The sequence below is a fragment of the Artemia sp. Qi Xiang Cuo genome, chromosome 2, assembly GCF_049724085.1.
Source record: "Artemia sp. Qi Xiang Cuo chromosome 2, ASM4972408v1, whole genome shotgun sequence".
NCBI classification, from domain to species: Eukaryota; Metazoa; Arthropoda; class Branchiopoda; order Anostraca; family Artemiidae; genus Artemia; species Artemia sp. Qi Xiang Cuo.
The window spans coordinates 16,440,877-16,459,804 of NC_142795.1; the positions used below are offsets into that span (position 1 = coordinate 16,440,877).

Consider the following 18,928-nt stretch of genomic DNA (forward strand, 5'->3'; position numbering starts at 1 on the left):
TGTTTCCTGGCATATAAATACAAAAGAAGGAAAAATAAACGTTTTTGATGATTTATTTATTAGGTAACAATATGCATAACAATATGCATATGAAAATATATAGCTTTAGAATTCGTTTAGAAACATACAAAAATCTAAAATAAAAATTCCACAGTTGAAGAATTGTCTTTATTATACTTATAACAATTATATACCCATTTTTCATCAAAATTCCGTTTTTTGCAATAACATAAATAAAAAAGAATCCTGACTGTTTTAGTTCGATCGAATATATTCGAACGCAGTCGTTGGGTGGTAAATATTAAATTAAAACGAAAGGAAAAATATTAGTGAGATGGATGTGCCTGTTTTTTATTGCATAATAAATTAAATCTTGATGGAATGTTTGACAATACTGGACGTAAGACCTCTTTAAAGAAGTCAAGTAAAGTCAAGTAAGTCAAAAGTTATAAAAGCGATAACATTTAAAAGAATTTTTTGAGTAAAGTACAAATTATTTTCTGGCTTTTAGAAAGCATAGGGTTTAGAACCCAACTCATATTAATTTCTGCTCGTTTTGAGTTTGAATCTGTTATTTATTTTAATTTCTGTTCGTTTTGGGTTGCATTTATTTATTGATACTGATTTATGGTAGTTGTATGCTTGATAGATTATTTGATTCTATTTTTGTTCATTTTTGGTTTGATGGAGTTTTTTATTTTTTTTCAAAAAACTTAAATGTCCCCAGGGCATAACTCTCAACCCTTGCCCTGAGGGCTAGGAGGATTTTTTATCCTCAATAACATAATTTCCAGACCTTTCTGATACGCTGGACAAAATGGCTATCTCAAAATTTTGATTGTAAGTGTTTGGGGAAAATGATGGGCTCAAAGTGGGGGGGGGGGGCGGGGGCATTTGATCTCTGATCACTTTCTACTAATAAAAAAGGCACTAGTCCTCTCAATTTCCAATCGAATGAGCTCTTTTTGAAGCTTCTATGACAAAACTTTCTATAAAGACCTCATATGCCCCAAGGGCACAACTTAGGACCCTTGTCAGGAGGGCTATAGGGGAGGGTTGCCATCCTCAAAGAAATCATTTCCAGAACTTTCAACAACGTTGAAAGTTCAACAAACTTTCAACGAACTTTCCTGGGGACAACGAACTTGTCCCCAGGGCATAACTTACAAAACCTTGCCCTGAGGGCTGGGGGGATTTTTTATCCTCAAAAACATAATTTACAGACCTTTCTGATACACTCAACAAAATGACCATCTCAAAATTTTCATTGTAAGTGTTTGGGAAAATGATGGGCATGAAGCGGGGGGGGGGGCATTTGACCTATAATCACTTTCGACTAATAAAAAAAGCACTAGTCCTCTCAATTTCCAATCAAATGACCCCTTTTTGAAGCTTCTGCGAAAAACTTTCTATAAAGACCTCATATGCCCCATGGGCAAAACTCAGGACCCTTGTCCTGAGGGCGATAGGGGAGGGTTGCCATCCTCAAAGACATAATTTCCAGATTTTTCAACTACGTTGAACAGAATGGCCATATCAAAATGTTTGGGAAAATGATGGGCATGGGAGGGGGTGATTCTCCCTCCGATTACTTTCGACTATTAAAAAGGACAATAGCCCTCTCAATTTCCAATCCAATGACCCCTTTTTGAGGTTTTTACGACAACGCTTTCTATAAAAACATTATATGCCCCCAGGGCATAACTTACAATCATAGCCCTTAGGGCTGTGGGGGGATTGTCATACTCAAAAACATAATTTCCGGACCCTTCAACTACGTTAAAAGTGGCTATATTAAAATTTTGATCGGAAGTGTTTAGGGAAATGATGGGCGTGGGGTAGGCATTCACCCTCCGATCGCTTTTGACTAATAATAAAGGCAACAGGTTTCTCAATTCCCAATTGAATGAGCCCTTTTTGAAGTTTCTACGACAACGCATGCTATAAAAACCTTATATGCCCACGGGGCATAACTTACAACCTTAGCCCTGAGCGCTGGGGGGGGGTTGCCATACTCAAAAATATAATTTCCAAAAATTATGTTTTCCATTTTTGGGAAAGTGTTGTTTCTAAGACAACACTGTCTATAAAAACCTCATATGCCCCCAGGGCATAACTTACAATCCTTCCCCTGAGGGCTGTGGGGGAGGTGTTGTCATCCTCAACGACCTAATTTCCAGAACTTTAAACTATATTGAACAAAATGATTATCTCGAAACTTTGATTGGATATGTTTGCGGAAATGGTGGAAGTGAGAATGGGGTTTGTTGCCCTCCAATCACTTTCGACTATTAAAATGAGCACTAGCTCTCTCAATTTCCAATCGAATGAGCCCTTTTTCAAGTTTCAACACCGCTTTCTGTAAAAACGTTATATGCCTCCAGGGGATAATTTACAACCTTTGCCTTAAGGGCTGTGGGGGCGGGGGGGGGGGGTGTCATCCTTAAAGATCTAATTTCTTTAACTCTCAACTACATTGAAAAAATAGTAAAGAGGTAAAGAATATAGCATTGGACTTTACAGTCCCTACCGGCGGTGCTGATCTCCGTTTTTTGGCCCTTCAGTCAGGAAGTGCAATGGGGGGCTGGGGGCCAACCATCCTGTACTTTCACACACCCTTCTTGTTTACATTCCCCAGATTTCTCCAGGATATCTCAATATTTTGATTGGATGTGTTTGGGGAAATGGTGGGCGTGAGAGAAGGGTTTGTTGCCCTCCAATCACTTTCTACTATTAAAAAGGGCACTAGCGCTTTTAGCTTCCAATCTAATGAGCCTTTTTTGAAGTTTCTATGACAACTCTATCTATAAAAACCTCATATGCCCCAAGGGCATAACTTACAACCCTTTCCCTGAGGGGTGTGAGGGGGGGGGGTATCATCCTCAAAGACCTAATTTCCAAAACTTTCAACTGCACTGAACAAAATAGATATTTCAAAATTTTTATTGCATGCATTTGGGGAAAGGGTGGGCGTGAGAGGGGGGTTAGTTGCTCTCCAATCACTTTCGACTATTAAAAAGGGCGCTAGCCCTTTCATTTTTCAATTGAATGAGCCTTTTTTGGAGATTGTACGACAACACTTTCTATAAAAACCTTATATGCCTCAAGGGCATAACTTACAACCCTTGCCCTGAGGGGTGTGGAGGGTTTGTCATCCCCAAAGACATAATTTCCAGGACTTTCAACTACGTTGAACAAAATAGCTGTCTCAAAATTATGATTGGATGTGTTTGGGAACATGGTAGGCGTGGGAGGGGGTTAGCTGCCCTCCAATCACTTTCGACTATTAAAAAGGGCCCTAGCCCTTCCAATTTTCAATCAAATACGTAAGCCCTTTTTGAAGTTTCTACGACAACACTTTCTATAAACACCTTATATCTCTTCAGGGCATAGCTTACAACCCTTCCCCTGAGGGCTCTGAGGGGGTTATAATCCTCAAAGACCTAATTTCCAAAACATTCAACTGCGTTGAACAAAATAGGTATCTCAAAATTTTGATAGCATCTGTTTAGGGAAATGACGAGCGTGAGAGGAGAGCTAGTTGCCCTCCAATCACTTTCAACTATTAAAAAGAGCACTAGTAATTTCAATTTCCAATTGAATGAGCCTTTTTTGAAGTTTTTACGACAACACTTTCTATAAAAACCTTATATGCCCCCAGGATATAGCTTACAACCCTTGCCCTGAGGGCTGTGGGGGTTTGTCATCCTTAATGAATTAATTTCCAGAACTTTCAACCTTGTTGAACAAAATGGCTATCTCAAAATTTTGATTGGATGTGTTTTGGGAAATAGTGGGCGTGAGAGGGGCTTTTTAATAGTCAATCACTTTTGACTATTAAAAAGGACACTAGCCCTTTGAATTTCCAATTAAATGAACCCTTTTTGAAGTTTCTACGACAATGCTTTCAGCAAAAACCTTATATGGCCCCAGGGCATAAACTACAACCCTTGCCCTGAGGATTATGGGGGAAGGGTCATCCTGAAAGACATAATTTCTAGATCTTTCAACTACGTAAAACAAAATGACTATCTCAAAATTTTGATTGGATGTGTTTGGGTAAATGGTGGGCGTGGAATGGGTGTTAGTTGCCCTCCAATCACTTTCGACTATTAAAAAGGGCACAAACCCTCAAATTTCCAATTGAATGAGCTCTTTTTGAAGTTTCTACGACAACACTTTCAGTAAAAAGCTTATAGGCCCCAGGGAATAAACTACAACCCTTACCCTGAGGATTGTGGGGGGAGTGTCCTCCTCAAAGACACAATTTCTAAATCTTTCAACTACGTTGAACAAAATGGCTATCTCAAAATTTTGATTGGATATGTTTGGGTAAATTGTGGGCGTGGAAGGGGTGTTAGTTTCCTTCCAATCCCTTTCGACTGTTAAAAAGTGCACAAGCCCTTCAAATTTCCAATTGAATTAGCTCTTTTTGAAGTTTCTACGACAACACTTTCAGTAAAAACCTTATAGGCCCCAGGGCATAAACTACAACCCTTGCCCAGAGGATTGTGGGGGGAGTGTCCTCCTCAAAGACATAATTTCCAGATCTTTCAACTACGTTAAACAAAATGGCTATCTCAAAATTTTGATTGGATATGTTTGGGGAAATTGTGGGCGTGGAAGGGGTGCTAGTCGCCTTCCAATCACTTCAACTATTAAAAAGGGCACAAGTCATTCCTATTTCCAATCGAATGAGCCCTTTTCGAAGTTTCTACGACAACTACTTCAATACGAAGTACCCTGGTCTAAGAAAAACCGAAAAAAAACATTGTGCCATCATAGCTCTTTACTTATGCAGCGCTATTGCACTTCCTATGATAACACGAAGCTAATTGACAAATTAAAAAGCAAGGAAACTGTCTTTTCAACAATACAATACTTTGACCCCGTCAAATTAGTCTATTCAGAAAAGATTTTGAAAATAACCTTTTTTGGTATTTCCAATGAAAGATGCCTTTTTCATTCAAATAGTTTAGGAAAAAAAATTTACACCGACTCATGATTTTGAGAACATATATTTTATCCTCTCGCTAATTTCGTGAATTGACACCACTGACGGAGCTTGTTCCAAATTAGGATCGACAGTCCTAAAATTGGCTCCGTTTGTCTCATATAGGCTAACCTGTTGATGGAACAGAGAATTTGTGTGTTTGATTCATATTTATAGATACAATATTTAATATATGGAGACAATGAATCAAACGCTTTACCGTCGACAAAAAAAAATTATCAAATAATAAATTTCCTGTTCTATCAACAGTTTACATGAAATTATTGAGATTCTGACGCAAGGAATCACCAACGCAGAGAACCATAAGAAGCTAGATAGATATGATTGAAAGTTGGGGGACAAATTTGAAGAGGGACAGCATAGAAAAAACGGCTATCAATATAACAGGGTGTGACACAGAATTAAAATATACGGAAAAAACACCCACGCACAAAAAAAAAAAAAACGAAATAAATCAAACTTGCCTATCCTAAATAAAATATAATTTTTTTATTTAGACCAAGAAAAACAATGAGTAATCATAATTATAATAATCTTATAGCCAGTAATTATAAATACAATAAACGACAGCACCTATCCCTAATAAGCTGATAAGGAGTTCCAGGAAGCACATGCAAATAATATTAAAGAGATGAAGCAACAACAAAAAAGAACGTTCCTTGTTGCAACAACTTAAGTCCAGCAGTGTCATTTAAGGAGGGGGCATTTGCCCCCATAATTTTGAAAATAGGGTTTTTTGGGGTATTTCCATTGGAAACATCGAGAAAAGCAACAAAAATTTCCCACTAGATTTAAAAAAATATGTTTTGCTTTTCCAATCAAGTTTCGTGAATTGACGAGACTTCGTAACTCTAGTGTTTCTTTCCATTTTTGTTCCAAACTTTAACTATATTAGTTTATTAACTTGTATGTTTAAATTGAACCCCTATCTTATTGAAAAGTAACTTAAAATAGAAAACACAAACGAAATATCGGAACACTATTATGTGTGATAGCAGTTGGTCATCGTAACTTCACAACGAACTTATCGATAGTTAATTACAGTCGAAAGGACCCATCGCTCCGATACCTGGTAAGTCATCTTAGTAGTACTCCCCCCGCAAAAAAAAAAACACCTGAAGTTTCTAAATTTCTTGGTGCATCTTATCCAGATTATCAAAAAATCTTTTTTACCCCCCCCCCCCAAAAAAAACCCCTAAAGATTGCAAATATCTGGGCGCTTCTTATCCAGGTTATCAAATAATCTTATTTATCCCCCCCCCCAAAAAAAAAGAAAACTTAAAGTTTCCAAATTTTTTGGCGGTTCTTATTCAGATTATTAAATAATCTTCTTTACCCCCCCCCCCCCCAAGGAAAAAAACACCCTGTGTACATGCCCGCTCACAACGTATTGCTGCTAAATCAAGGAAAGAAAACTCATTCAGAATGTTCTACAAAGATCTGAAAAACTCAGAAATATCGGATGTATGCTAAGCATACTTCCATGAGCCGCGTGATTTATCTTGAAATAAAATCCGTGTGCCCTGTGATCTACTTTGTAAGTCTGCTCGTGCAGACTCAGTTAATACGCGAGTGAAGCTAAATATATATTATGGCGAATTGATCCATTCTTTGTATATTGCCGAACTTGCGGCTGTTCCTATTAAAGTGTATTAAAAGTTCGCAAACTTGTAATTATTGTGAATAAAATTAACTTCTTCACCTTATGTGGGGATAAAATGGAATGCTAAAATTGTGCACGCTTGAGCTTCGACTTGAAACACTTCTGCAGCCACCCGCGTATTTAAATTAAATTATGCAATTACTGATATTGAAATTTAAAAGACACGAAAAAAACGTTACCTGCTACAGCAACGTAGGTTGCTGTAACAGGTAGGATTTTTTATTTGTTTTTCTTCCAAACCGCTTTTCAGTTGGGTACCTTATCTGCCTTAAAGAAGCGACCCTTAGTAAAGTTGCCACATACAACACTCCTGTAAAGACCCGGCCACAGGGCGGTGTCCTAAAACAGCAACGGCCCCATGGTGGTGTCCTAAAACAGCACCGGCCCCAGGGCGATGTCCTAAAACAGCAATGCAGTTCTTTCTTAGTTAGCTTTCACAGTGGTTCAAAGTGATTTGTTTTGTCTTACATTTATTCGAATATTAGAAGAATGTTGAGTTAAGTTTGTCATTTATTGTTTGTTTGTTTTTTGTTCATTCTATCAGTTCTGGTTGGTGAATCATTCTATCAGTTCTGGTTGGTGAAAAGCATTCATTCATTTCTTGAATATCCAGAACTCGTTTCTAACGAAAAAAAGGAGAGAAGAATAGAAATAGAAAAATAAAGTTTAATTAACAGAAAAATATAAAAAAGACTCTGATATTTTCCTTTTTTTTAACATCTTACTACAATCTTAAACGACTAGTTTACTCTTTTAGTTTCTTTTTTTTGGATTTCATTTCAAAAGAATTCCTGATTTGAATTCAAAATATTTAGCATGCATCTGCAACATAGTTTCCCCTGTCTTTATTAGAAGTTATTTCCCCGTTTTTCCTTTCTTTTGTTTCCATGATAGAAAGTTTTCATTGAATAAGAGAAAGGATGTGCAAGTGGAAATATTATTGAAGGGATTCCAAGCAAAGTTTGAGAGTCAAATGATTTGACTTTGACTTTTAAAGCTGTCAAGTTTGCTTTCGCTGTTCTCAGACATACAAAACAGCGTGAAGATAAGAAAAAGTTCCATGTAAAATATGTCATATGTTATTTCACTATGTCACAAAATCCTAATATCGTAAATATGTTATTTTTGTATACGACTAAACAACTATGGCCCTTGATAACGCTACAGGCTTATAAGGCTATAATAAATATGAATGAAGCAACATAATAATCATTTATTAAAAAAATTAAAAAAAATCAGTTTGCATGAAAACATAGGCTACTAATGACTTCGGCACAAAGAAATTTGAAATATAACAGAACATTCTTACAGTAGTCAATGAAAGTAAATAATAAAAATTTTGAACAAATAGTGCTTCTATTTAGATTAATTAAATCTAAATTAATAAAACGCAGTTAATTGAAATACAAATGAATTTGAATTAATTAAATTAATACTATAAGCTGGATAATATTCATAATTTAACTAGCTTCAGCTTAAAAAACAGAACACCACAGGCGAAGTCCCTAATAAAATATGACACATAAACGTATCCATTCATTTAAGTCTACAGATAGCATGTGTTTTGACGAGTTCCTGGCACCTTTTCTCCCATTTCATTAGAAAGGTATTCGAAAGCGTTTGAAGCAGGCAAAACCGGTTATTTGGGTTTGCTTCTCTATTAACATTTTTGATTTTCAGCATTCCCCTTAGATGACTGGTGGCTGCAAATTGGCTCGCAGAATGAAACGCTTTTTCTATATAATCTGGTAACTATTCATTTAAACTACAAAGGATAGTGTAAATTACAAATGATTCTTTGAGTTAAGCAGAAACTTCAAAAAACACATGCAATGTTGAGAAATTAGGAAAAATTGAGGATTCAATTTTTTCCGAAAAAGACGTTCATATGTAGTTATGAAAAAAAAAAAAAAAACAATGTGAGCGCAAAGTTTGCACAAAATGAGCTAAAAATATTTAGCACCAATAACCTTAAGAAGGCGTAGCTCTCCTTTGAGGGCGTAGTTGTCTTAAGGAACCAATAGAATGTTAATGTCTGATTTTTTTAAATTAAAGCTGTCAAATTCAAGTAACTGGCCTGGCTAATTCATCTTAACGGTTCAACGTAACAACACTGACTAAAATGTGGCACTGCCCTAAAAACGTTATAATCTTGAAACAGCCAAAGGATTTCTTAAGAAATCCCGGTTTTCAGATAAAAGACCTAAGATAGGCCCATAGGGGAAAATATACTTGCATTTCGGGGTCCTTAGCATTTAATAAATCTATGGAAACACCTGGGAACTAAATTGTTGAACAACTTATAACAAATCAATATTGTTAGTCAATCAATTTTGTAGCTCCACCAACTACTTTTCTTAAAAATATTTCCAAGGCAACGTCCCACCTATTTTAGTCCACATTTGGAGAAAGACCTTGTCATAGTTTCGCTTAGGTTTTTTAACTCCTAGCAATTCCCTCTTCAGAATTTAAACAAGGAACTCTGAAGAATGATTTCACGCGTTGAACAAGAAGCTCTAAAGAATCATCTTAACAGCTCTCCAATCCATTCTTTCAAACAAATTGGGCTGGGCCTCTGCTAGAATACGAAACAGAACGAAGGTATTGAATGGATTTATTAAACCATACCAAGAATTTAAGTAAGAGTCTCCCTTGTTTTAGCAAGATGCATGCGTCAGATTTAAATTCAATTTCAGTTAATACATTTGGAACAAATTGTTGAAGAACTAGTAACAATCGAATTGACTGTTGATTTATCAATTTCCTTTTTTGCAAGTAGTTTTTCAAAGTAGTTTTCAGGAAGTTTCTCGAGCTTACTCCATTAGCTTGGTTCTAGACGTATTCCACCGCCCAGCGCAAATTCCCCCCCCCCAAAAAAAAATATCTCCGTGTAAAATTCTCCCCGCATGCAAAATTAAGTGGCCAAAGAGAAAGTATGACTAATTAAAAAAATTAAGAAAAGAAGAAATTTTAGAATATTCTACCTATATTCAAAAACATAGGCAGAATATATGGTGTAGAATTTCATTTTTTTTTTTTTTTTTTTTTTTTTTTTTTTTTTTTTTTTTTTTTTTACAGGTTCATTTATTTTACACTTTTTCCGTGTTTTTGTGGGGTTGACTCTCATAGCAGGGTAAGGTACCACACAAGCAGGGCAAATGTTTTCAAAAATAGTTTGGAAATATAAAATTGATGGCACTTCTAGAATAGTTGCTCTATGATGTAAGTGCTCAGAGATAACAGACTGGGATTATGGAGTACGACTACTTACTACGCGTGGACTTGCTCTGGTACCGACCAGAGGCATTACAAACAAAAATTTTGTGGGAGGGAGAGGGCAATGAAATTGACAGACTCACTGGTCAATTTTTACCGACTGATTTGGGTGATATTGCTATTAAAATTACTTCATATTTTGTTTTTGCCGACTGAGGCTGATCCTCTTTCATTTTCGGAGGGAAAATTTTCGGAGAAGTTGAATTTTTCCCATGGGAGATAAGCCGGACCCCCATAGGCTTAGTCAAATGTATGAGTTTGTATAAAGAATTGTATATGGTTCAACAACAAACACACAAGAACTTCCTTCCAAACCAGAGGTTAAACAAGGGTAGACAATTTGTACTGGATAATTTGGGAATGCATTTACTGATGCATCCATCTTTAGAGAGCAAGAGAGAGAGAGCGAGAGAGAGAGAGAGAGAGAGAGAGAGAGAGAGAGAGAGAGAGAGAGAGAGAGAGAGAGAGAGAGACAGAGAGAGAGAGAGATAGAGAGAGAGAAAGAGAGAGAGCGAAAGAAAACCTAATCAGTTTAGCACTTACTCCATTACTATGAAGATATGACAGGACAGGGAAGCGTCCTTTGCTTCTAAACTTAGATGAACCAATGATCACAGCACTAGAGGCACCGCTGGGAGCATAGAGGTACTTTGGATAAGTGTCACACAACTAGAAACAACAAAGGTTTAAATACATTTTTCAACACATGTTCGCATTTTTGTTAGGCCTATGTAAATCCCCCGAGTCATTTACCTGAAATCCGTTAAGAAAGTTCAGCCCAGTGTTCCTGAACTGGTGGTTTATTCCTAGTTGAGCATTCATTTTTTTCTCACCGACGACGGCTATTGCATATACCTATATTTTAAGGGTCTGTTTTACCAGGCTTGTCGTTTTAATTTACAAGGTCCGGCAATTTTGGTACCTTGTACAAACAGGCGACACATTTTATTATAAAAGCGAGACCATCATAGGGAGGGGAATATGATTTTCCATTATTTCATTAAGTGTAATAAGTCTTTTAAAAGGGATGTTTTCACAAAAAGTAGGGAATTCTACATTATGTCTCACATTACTCCTCCCTTTCCCGGAGATGGGATGTTCATCAGCTTACAACACAAACATGCTTGTTTGAATCTACAAGCGTCTACTTTTCATTAACTGCAAGATAATCGACTCCAATTCTTACTGATATTCTACTATTCTTTTTCAAATTTAGGGGGCAAAGGCCAGAAGGCTCTCTACTTATCACCTATATACCTACACTAAAGCATTTACTGTCTGTTCCAAGTAGCAGAGTAACTTTTAATAAGAGAGGGCATCGGCAAAATATGGGATAATCACCAAATATATTAGAAAAAACATTGTCTATTGTCTTCATTCTATTGTCTTCAGCATTACCATTTTGTCCGAGATGAGTAAAAGGACCCAAAAAGACAGCTGATTCCAAGTCTTTCAAGTTCGTCTTTTATAGTTTGATACTACTCAAAAAGTAATCTTCTTGGAAAAGGGCTTTTGGGATCCTAGGAATACTAAACAACAGAAAGAAACTGTCTCCCGAAAGATAATGGACGCCTCGATCTTGGCATATTGCAAAGGCTTCTCAGTCAGCTTAAATGAAAAGACAGAGTAGACTAACTTCAATAAATCTGATGAACACCATTCTTGTTGGAGAAAAAATACTAAACGTAGCAATTCCAATGAGAAAGCAACGTTAATTTCTCTTCAAGATCCGGTTATATTTACTGGGGTCAAATAGTGTAAAACTATTACACAAGTAATCTCTTCGAAAACTCGTCATTCTTACATTTACTAATAATCAAACCCTCTCTTTAAATTTATACAATAAATAATCTTGGAAAAAAGCTTTCGAGCTCAATGGACTATTAAGCAACAAAGAAAATGGCGTGCCGAAAAGGAAGCCTCAATTCAAGAAACACTTCCTATTTCACAAGAAAAACAAAGCAAAACATTCACGATCAAACAAAAGATAGCTCTGGCCGAGGTCTAGTGATCACCGTTTTTGTCAATTAGGGTATATGACCTGAAAAAACTGTGCTACGGAGTTCTTTAATCAATATTCATTAAGTACCATCAAAGATTCATTCTTTTTCGAAGTTCTCTCATCATACTAGAGTTGGCGAAAATGGGTCTAGAAATTGCTGATTGCCCATCTTTCCGAAAAAGGATAAGGGCTCCAAAGACCAGTCTAAAACTAAAACTGCAATATTAAGTACAAAATCCAATTCCATAGCGGGTAATACTTTTGTCAAGGGTGTAGAGCCAAGGCACTTACTCAGGCGTGAGGCTACTCTAAAACCATCAAAATATGCCACAAACACTTTTAATTGAAAACAAAATTAAGCCCAAAGAATTACTAAAGAATAACAAAGGTAAGAGAGTGTCCAAAGATAATAGACGCATCGACTTGGAAAACTAGAAAGCGTTTCCAAAATAGCATAAAAATGAAATTCAAACTTTAGTGAAAGGTTAAATTAAAAGACATAGTTCTTTATTTTAGTACTTGTTCAATGTTATATATCCCCACCGCTCATAACAAAGAACGATAATTAAGGTCATCCGTTGTCAACCGTAACTGAAAATTTAAAACTAGAAGTTTGTAAATACACGTAGTGGCTGTCTTCCGATCACACATACACTATAAGCAGAGACATGTCCAAAGATCAATTTGTAAGCAGGGGAAATATTCTTTGGAGAAACAGTTTTTTACCTGTATTTTTAAGTCCAATTTACAAGTCAGAGAAATATTTCGGGGGGTGGGGGGGGAGGTGGGGTGAAATCCCATGACCAGCCCCCCCCCGGGATATGAACCTATAAGGATAAACAATATTTTGATATCGTAAACGACGAAGATCGTAATAATACTAGTATTCGCATAGTATCAAAATCAACTTTAATGAACCGATTGGAGAAATAAAAAACAAATCTTTTGTTAAAAGTATGAAAAGCTGACGGCATCAAAAAAGTGAAAATTTGCATGCATGGAATGCAATTTTCCAAGAAGTTCAGTGACAAAACAGTATATTATTTTCTATCGGAAATGCAACTTAAGGTTTATGTTCTCTGTAGTAGAGCTTATTATGACAGAGTAAGTTCTTTTGGCTCCTGCCCCAAGACTACTCGGGGGAAAATGAACTCTTACTTGGCCCATATTAGTTGCATAACGGGCTGCGTTGAGCTGAATTATTGAAGGCCACCACTTGCACACGTATTTAACCGGTTTATTCTGAACTGTGAGATAATAGGTTTCATGTCAACGAATTTTGGCTTTAAAAGCGAGGATTCCTCGTCCACACATACGTTTTTAACCGGTTAATCACGTGTATATGCGGTGACTTTCAATATTTTAGCTCAATGCAACCCGTTATACAACTAATATGGGCCAAGTAAGAGTTCGTTGCTCCCTGAGTGGCCTCGGAGGAGGAGCCAAAGGAACATGCTCTGGCATAAACCATTATAAGCTCTCTGCTCTCTGTCAAACGTGCGACTTTGCGACAATCCTACAGCTATAGCCTGTAGTGACAAGACTCTTGTATAATTGGATTAATTAGTTTTACACATATCTATTTACCTAGCGAGAATAAAGATGATACAGAGACTTTTTTTTATGAGAATGGTCTAAACTTGATTAAAAAATGAGAAATTTTTCCTATCTTCGATTTTTTTGCAGCCTTCTCAACGTATTTTTCAACCTTAAAATGAAATTGAATTAAAAAAATATAATCCGGCAGACGTTGTCAAAATTGTGTAAAATTTCAAAATTGTTGCCTTACTGTAACACATTAATATGTAGAACTGGGGGAAAATAACATACGACAAACTTGCATAAGAAAAATAAACTTTTTCAATATAAGCATAACTGATTCATGTTAACTTAAAAAAGTTTGATCGACTTTTATTAATAAATAACGAAGCTGAGTTGTTTTTTCTTCTTCAACTCCACAGCGAAAAACAGAAATTTTTACCTAAAACAGGTTCTTTGTCTTCGACTCCAGTTTTTTCCCACCCCCTAGCTTTAAAAATGGTTCTATCAAAAGTGTTCAGACATAAGTTTCAGTCAAATCTCTATAATTTTTCAATATATTTGGTAATATAAATTTGGTAATACGTTTATCATAGAACAGTCCACTCAAGATCGTCCCGATCTCATTACTCGAATTACAAAACTGAAATTTGACGACATAATCAATTAATCAATTACTGATAAGGGATAGATATTTGGAAAGGTGGCAGCATATGTGCATACGATTGAATTTCAAAAACGTGGACTACCACATATGCATTTGCTATTGATCATGGGTCCTCAGCATCAAATCCATACTCCAGTTGAAATTGATGATCTTATTTCAGCTGAAATCCAACCTTCCGACGATCCATTATTAAGAGAATTAGTCTTTGTGGATGATTCATAATCGGCGTGGGGATTTAAATTCAAATGCGAGTTGCATGATCAATAAAAATGGAAAATTCTAGTGCCGCTTCGGTTTTCCAAAGTAATAAAATCCAGTCACATCTCTAGCGGATGCTAAAAAACCACAGTATTGGCGTCATTATGATCCCAAATTAGACGAAATGAATAGAGAAGAATTCTCACACGACCGTGCTGTTTATCGAAAAGATTTTAATAATCACTGAATTACTCGTGATATTCGTCATGTCACCACATATAATCCTTATATGCACAAAAACTTTCATTGTCACATAAATGTCGAATATGATGAAGATATAGGTCCTGTCAAGTACTTATATAAATATATCTACAAGGGACATGATTATGCTTCAATTAAGTTTGTCGAAAATAAACGGTGCATGGTTTACAATGAAGCAGAAACCTATGTAGAAGGACGCTGCATTACACCAACTGAAGCATGCTGGTAACTATTTAGCTATGATATCCAAAAAAGAGCCATGTCGTTCAACGTTTGGTAGATATTGGACAACAAGGTTCCATATTGGAAGTGAATTTTCTACACAACAAGGCGTTAAAACAAATGAAAAACCAAGAATTTCACCATTATTGGGAAATGCCTGAACACTATAAATGAAATGGAAAAACAAGTACATGGGAACAAAGAATCCGTCGATTGCGTGTCATTGGACGAATTCACAACGTAAATTTTGTAGCTCATCTCGAGTGCTTCTATTTGCGAGTACTTCTATATCATGAGAAGAATGGAACGATTTTTGAAGATCTGAAACAGTTGAAAACATTGTTTATTCCACATACAAAAAAGCATGCCCGGCTCATGGCCTTGAATTTGACGATAAACAGCGGTTTGATGCCCTAGAAGAATTGGCACTGTCCAAAATGCCTTCTGTAATGCGAATACTCTTTGCAAAGATTCTTGTTTTTGGTAATCCTGCAGATCCAAAAGGTCTTTGGGAAAAATTCCAAAAATCAGTTGGCAGAAGATTTCATTCGGCATGCGCGACGAATTAATTTATGTGAAGATCTTGCAGTAAAGTGTGCTTATTGCATTACTGCATCCAAGCTAAATACGACGGCAATTTCGAGTTTCGACGGCAATCGACGGCAAATTCGAGTAATTCACTTATTTCTATATTAAAAGTCCATAATAAAATATTGTAAACTCATTTTTCTTCCGTATATTTCCTTTCATTAGCACAAATTTTAATTCGTTCAAACAATATTAGTTTAGCCACTTCAATTTGATCTGAGAGATAAGGTGTCCTTCAGTACCTTAAGAGTCATATTTGACTCTTAAAATGGAAAACTAGAACTTTCAATTCCCGATCAAATGATCCTCCTTAAATGTTTATGCGACCATCCCCTTCCATCAAACCTTGTTTGCCTACAATAGGGTGCTACTAGTGGTTTTTCATATCTAAGCCTCAATTTAAGTAAGATTTGTCAATTTCTCGGAGCTTTTGTTCTAAAATTGGTGGATAAGGGTTTTTAGAGGCCGTATAATTTTAAAAGGGTAATAATTTTAAGGTGATAATTTTTTACTTGTTAAAGTTAGAAAATTGAAAACATTTAAAATGTATTTTTTAGAGACATAGATATCCAATATCCCTAGAGACATAGTTACTGGACCGTTCAACTGTGCTGAATCAAATGGCTATCTTCAAATTTTGATTGGATGTGTCCGGAGAATTAATAAGCTTGGAAAGAGGTCTGCTTGCCCTCCAATCACTTTTTGGCTCTTAAAAAAGGGGAAAAAACTTAATTTCTAATCCAATGATCTCCTTTAGAAGTGTCTATGATATTGCTATCTATGATAGCGCTGCGCATATATTGCTTATATGCTCTTTTGAAAACCTATATGCATATTTTTTTTTTCGTTTAACTGAAACTCCCTCTAAACGTTCCCTATTTTCCCATTTAAGCATTCTCTGAAAGCTCCAACTTAATATCCAAATCCATTCTTGAGATACACCCTCTTGACGATCTGAATGCATATAGCGTTTTGATTTAGTCCAATTTTCCTCTTAATACTTCTCTAAAATTTTCACCTTCATACGCTTAGCCTTAATAGTAATAGTAATATAGTTGTAGCGGTAGCCGTAGGAGCAGTAGTAGCAGTAACAGTATTGTATTAATAGTAGTAGTAACAGTGGTAACAGCAGTAGCATGTGCATGTTGTCTTTTGGTCAGTTGAACATCCCTCTCATGATACCCACGAAGTTTCATCTTGATACAGTAAGCCGTTCCAAAAATATTGCCAACCCGCCCTTTTGACAATCCGTATGCCCACAATATGTTTTGATTTAGTTCCAATTTCCCCTCAACATTTCCTCAGATGTCCATTTCAATATCTTCAGCCTTGGTAGCAGTATCTACAGAAGCAGTAGTTTTAGTGATAGTAGTAGTAGTAGTAGTTGCAGTAGTAGTAGTAGCGAACAAATATTACCTTTTTGGTCAATTGATTATCTCCCTTATTATTTATTGATAGTTCCAAAAAATATGCTCAGGCATTCCCGAGCCACACCCCTTTGACAACCCGTATGCAGAAAGCGTATTTAGATTTAGTTCAACACTCCCCTCAACATTCTCTGAAAGGCTCACCTGAATGCCCTTCGTCTCTTTGGAAAGAAGAGGTCAAACGTGCTCGCCTTTCTCAATAACATATACTATACATAAATAATGAACGAATTGCCTAACTTGTATCCCTTGCCCTGATGGGCTCTGGGAGGTGAGGGTTAACATCCCCAAAGACATAATTACTGGACTTTTCAACACTGCTAAACAAAATGGCTATCTCAAAATTTTGATAGGATGTTTTTGGGGAAATGAAAGAGGGGGGGAGGCTGGTTGCCTTCAAATCGCTTTTAAATCTTAAAAATGGAACTGGAACTTTCGATTCCCAATAGAATGAGCTCCTTTCGAAGTTTCTACACGAAGTGCCTTGGTCAGAAAAAAAAGCAAAAAAAAAAAAAAAAAAAAAAAAAACAATTATAAATTGTGTGGTTTGTTTAATAAATTTTACTAATTTCATTGGTTTTTAGTTTTTTTTACATATTAGATTTAAGTTTTTTTTTTTTTTTTTAGCAACCTTGCCAAACAATGATTTGGCCTAATATCAAATTAATCATAATTCATTCGGTGTTGTTGTGCGCCATCATATTTTTTTAATCCAATTTTATACGATTTTCGTTTTAAACCACTTTATATTTTTAATGTTAATTTTCTTCTCCCTTCTTTTAGCTTATAGGCCTGTTTTTGTTGTTGTTGTTTCTTCTCTTGTTTTATATATATATTTTTCCCTAAATGCGAAAACTCTTAAACTCCTAAATGCGAATTCGACCCTACTGGGCTTGCAATCGACATTTCTTTGGTTTTGATTATTTTCTTTTGCGCTTCTCGTCAAGAAATACCAAGCAACAAGACTTGGTCGCCATAGTCAAGATCCATAACTTTACAGTCCAAGTAGATGATTGCTCCACGTTAACCTTGCAATTGCTCTTTTTATAACCCGGTCTACGAAACAAAAACTTCTTTTGTGACGAGATTTTGGAGAACCCAAGGGCTCCTAAAAATCCCATTCCCTGGGGAAACTAGAAACCACTTTCACCAGAAATAAATACAGATTGTTTCTGTTTAGGTTAGAATTACTCTACACAATCATGGTAATAGCTAATTGTATTAAGTTGAAACTTCCAGAACTTGATGAGAGGGATGTTCTATTGACCAAAAGGCAATACTTTAATACTTCTGCGAGTACTAGTACTACTGCTATCTCTATTAATACTATAACTAGAACTACTATTACTAACACTACTACTGTGACTGCTATTACAACTATGCCTAAGGGTATGAAGGTGGAATTTTTATGGGAGAAGGTGAACTGAATCACAAAACACCGTCTGTATGCAGGTTGTCAAAAGAGCATATCAGCAATATCTTAGGAACAGTTTGGTTTGTGAAGTTGAAACTTACAGGGTTTGTTATGGGGAATGTTTAACTAATCAAAAGACAATATTTGCATTTTAATGCTACTGCTTCTACTCATAATACTACTAATACTAATGCTACTAAAGCTAAAGGTATTAAGGCGAACATTTTGGGCAATACTGAAACTGTATTGAACGAAATTGAAACACACAAAACACATTAAATAAAGAAAAATTAAAAAAGTGGGGCTGACAACCAACATGCCTTCTCAAGACCAGAACATAATTTGCACTTTACTGAAAAAAATAACAAACAAGAACATCAAATGAAAGTGCATTGTCAGTTTAATATACATATGCTGATATTTATTCCTTAAAGTCTTAATAATTTTTGATTTACCAAAGTTAAAAAAGTAAAACTATTTAAAATATTTTTTTCAGTAAAGTGAAAAATCATGTTCTGGTCTTGAGAAGGCATGAGGATTGTCAGCCCTACGCATGTTAATTTCTGCTCGTTTTGAGTTTGACTGACTTGTTTATTGTTATTTCTGTTCGTTTTGGGTTTCATTTATTTATTGATCGTAATTTCAAATATTTAAAAT

The 18,928-nt window shown here is 35.9% G+C and overlaps 1 protein-coding gene across 4 annotated transcripts in view; it reads right to left on the bottom strand.

Annotated features, from left to right (window-relative positions):
- Mtmr6 (Myotubularin related protein 6) overlaps positions 1-18,928 on the bottom strand; it is a 110,561-nt gene that overhangs the window by 31,012 nt on the left and 60,621 nt on the right. For all 4 annotated transcript variants that reach the window (XM_089099237.1, XM_089099253.1, XM_089099245.1 and 1 more), the window contains one exon: positions 10,497-10,622. In XM_089099237.1, coding sequence (XP_088955363.1) covers positions 10,497-10,622 — 126 coding nt within the window. The remainder of the gene's footprint in view (positions 1-10,496; positions 10,623-18,928) is intronic.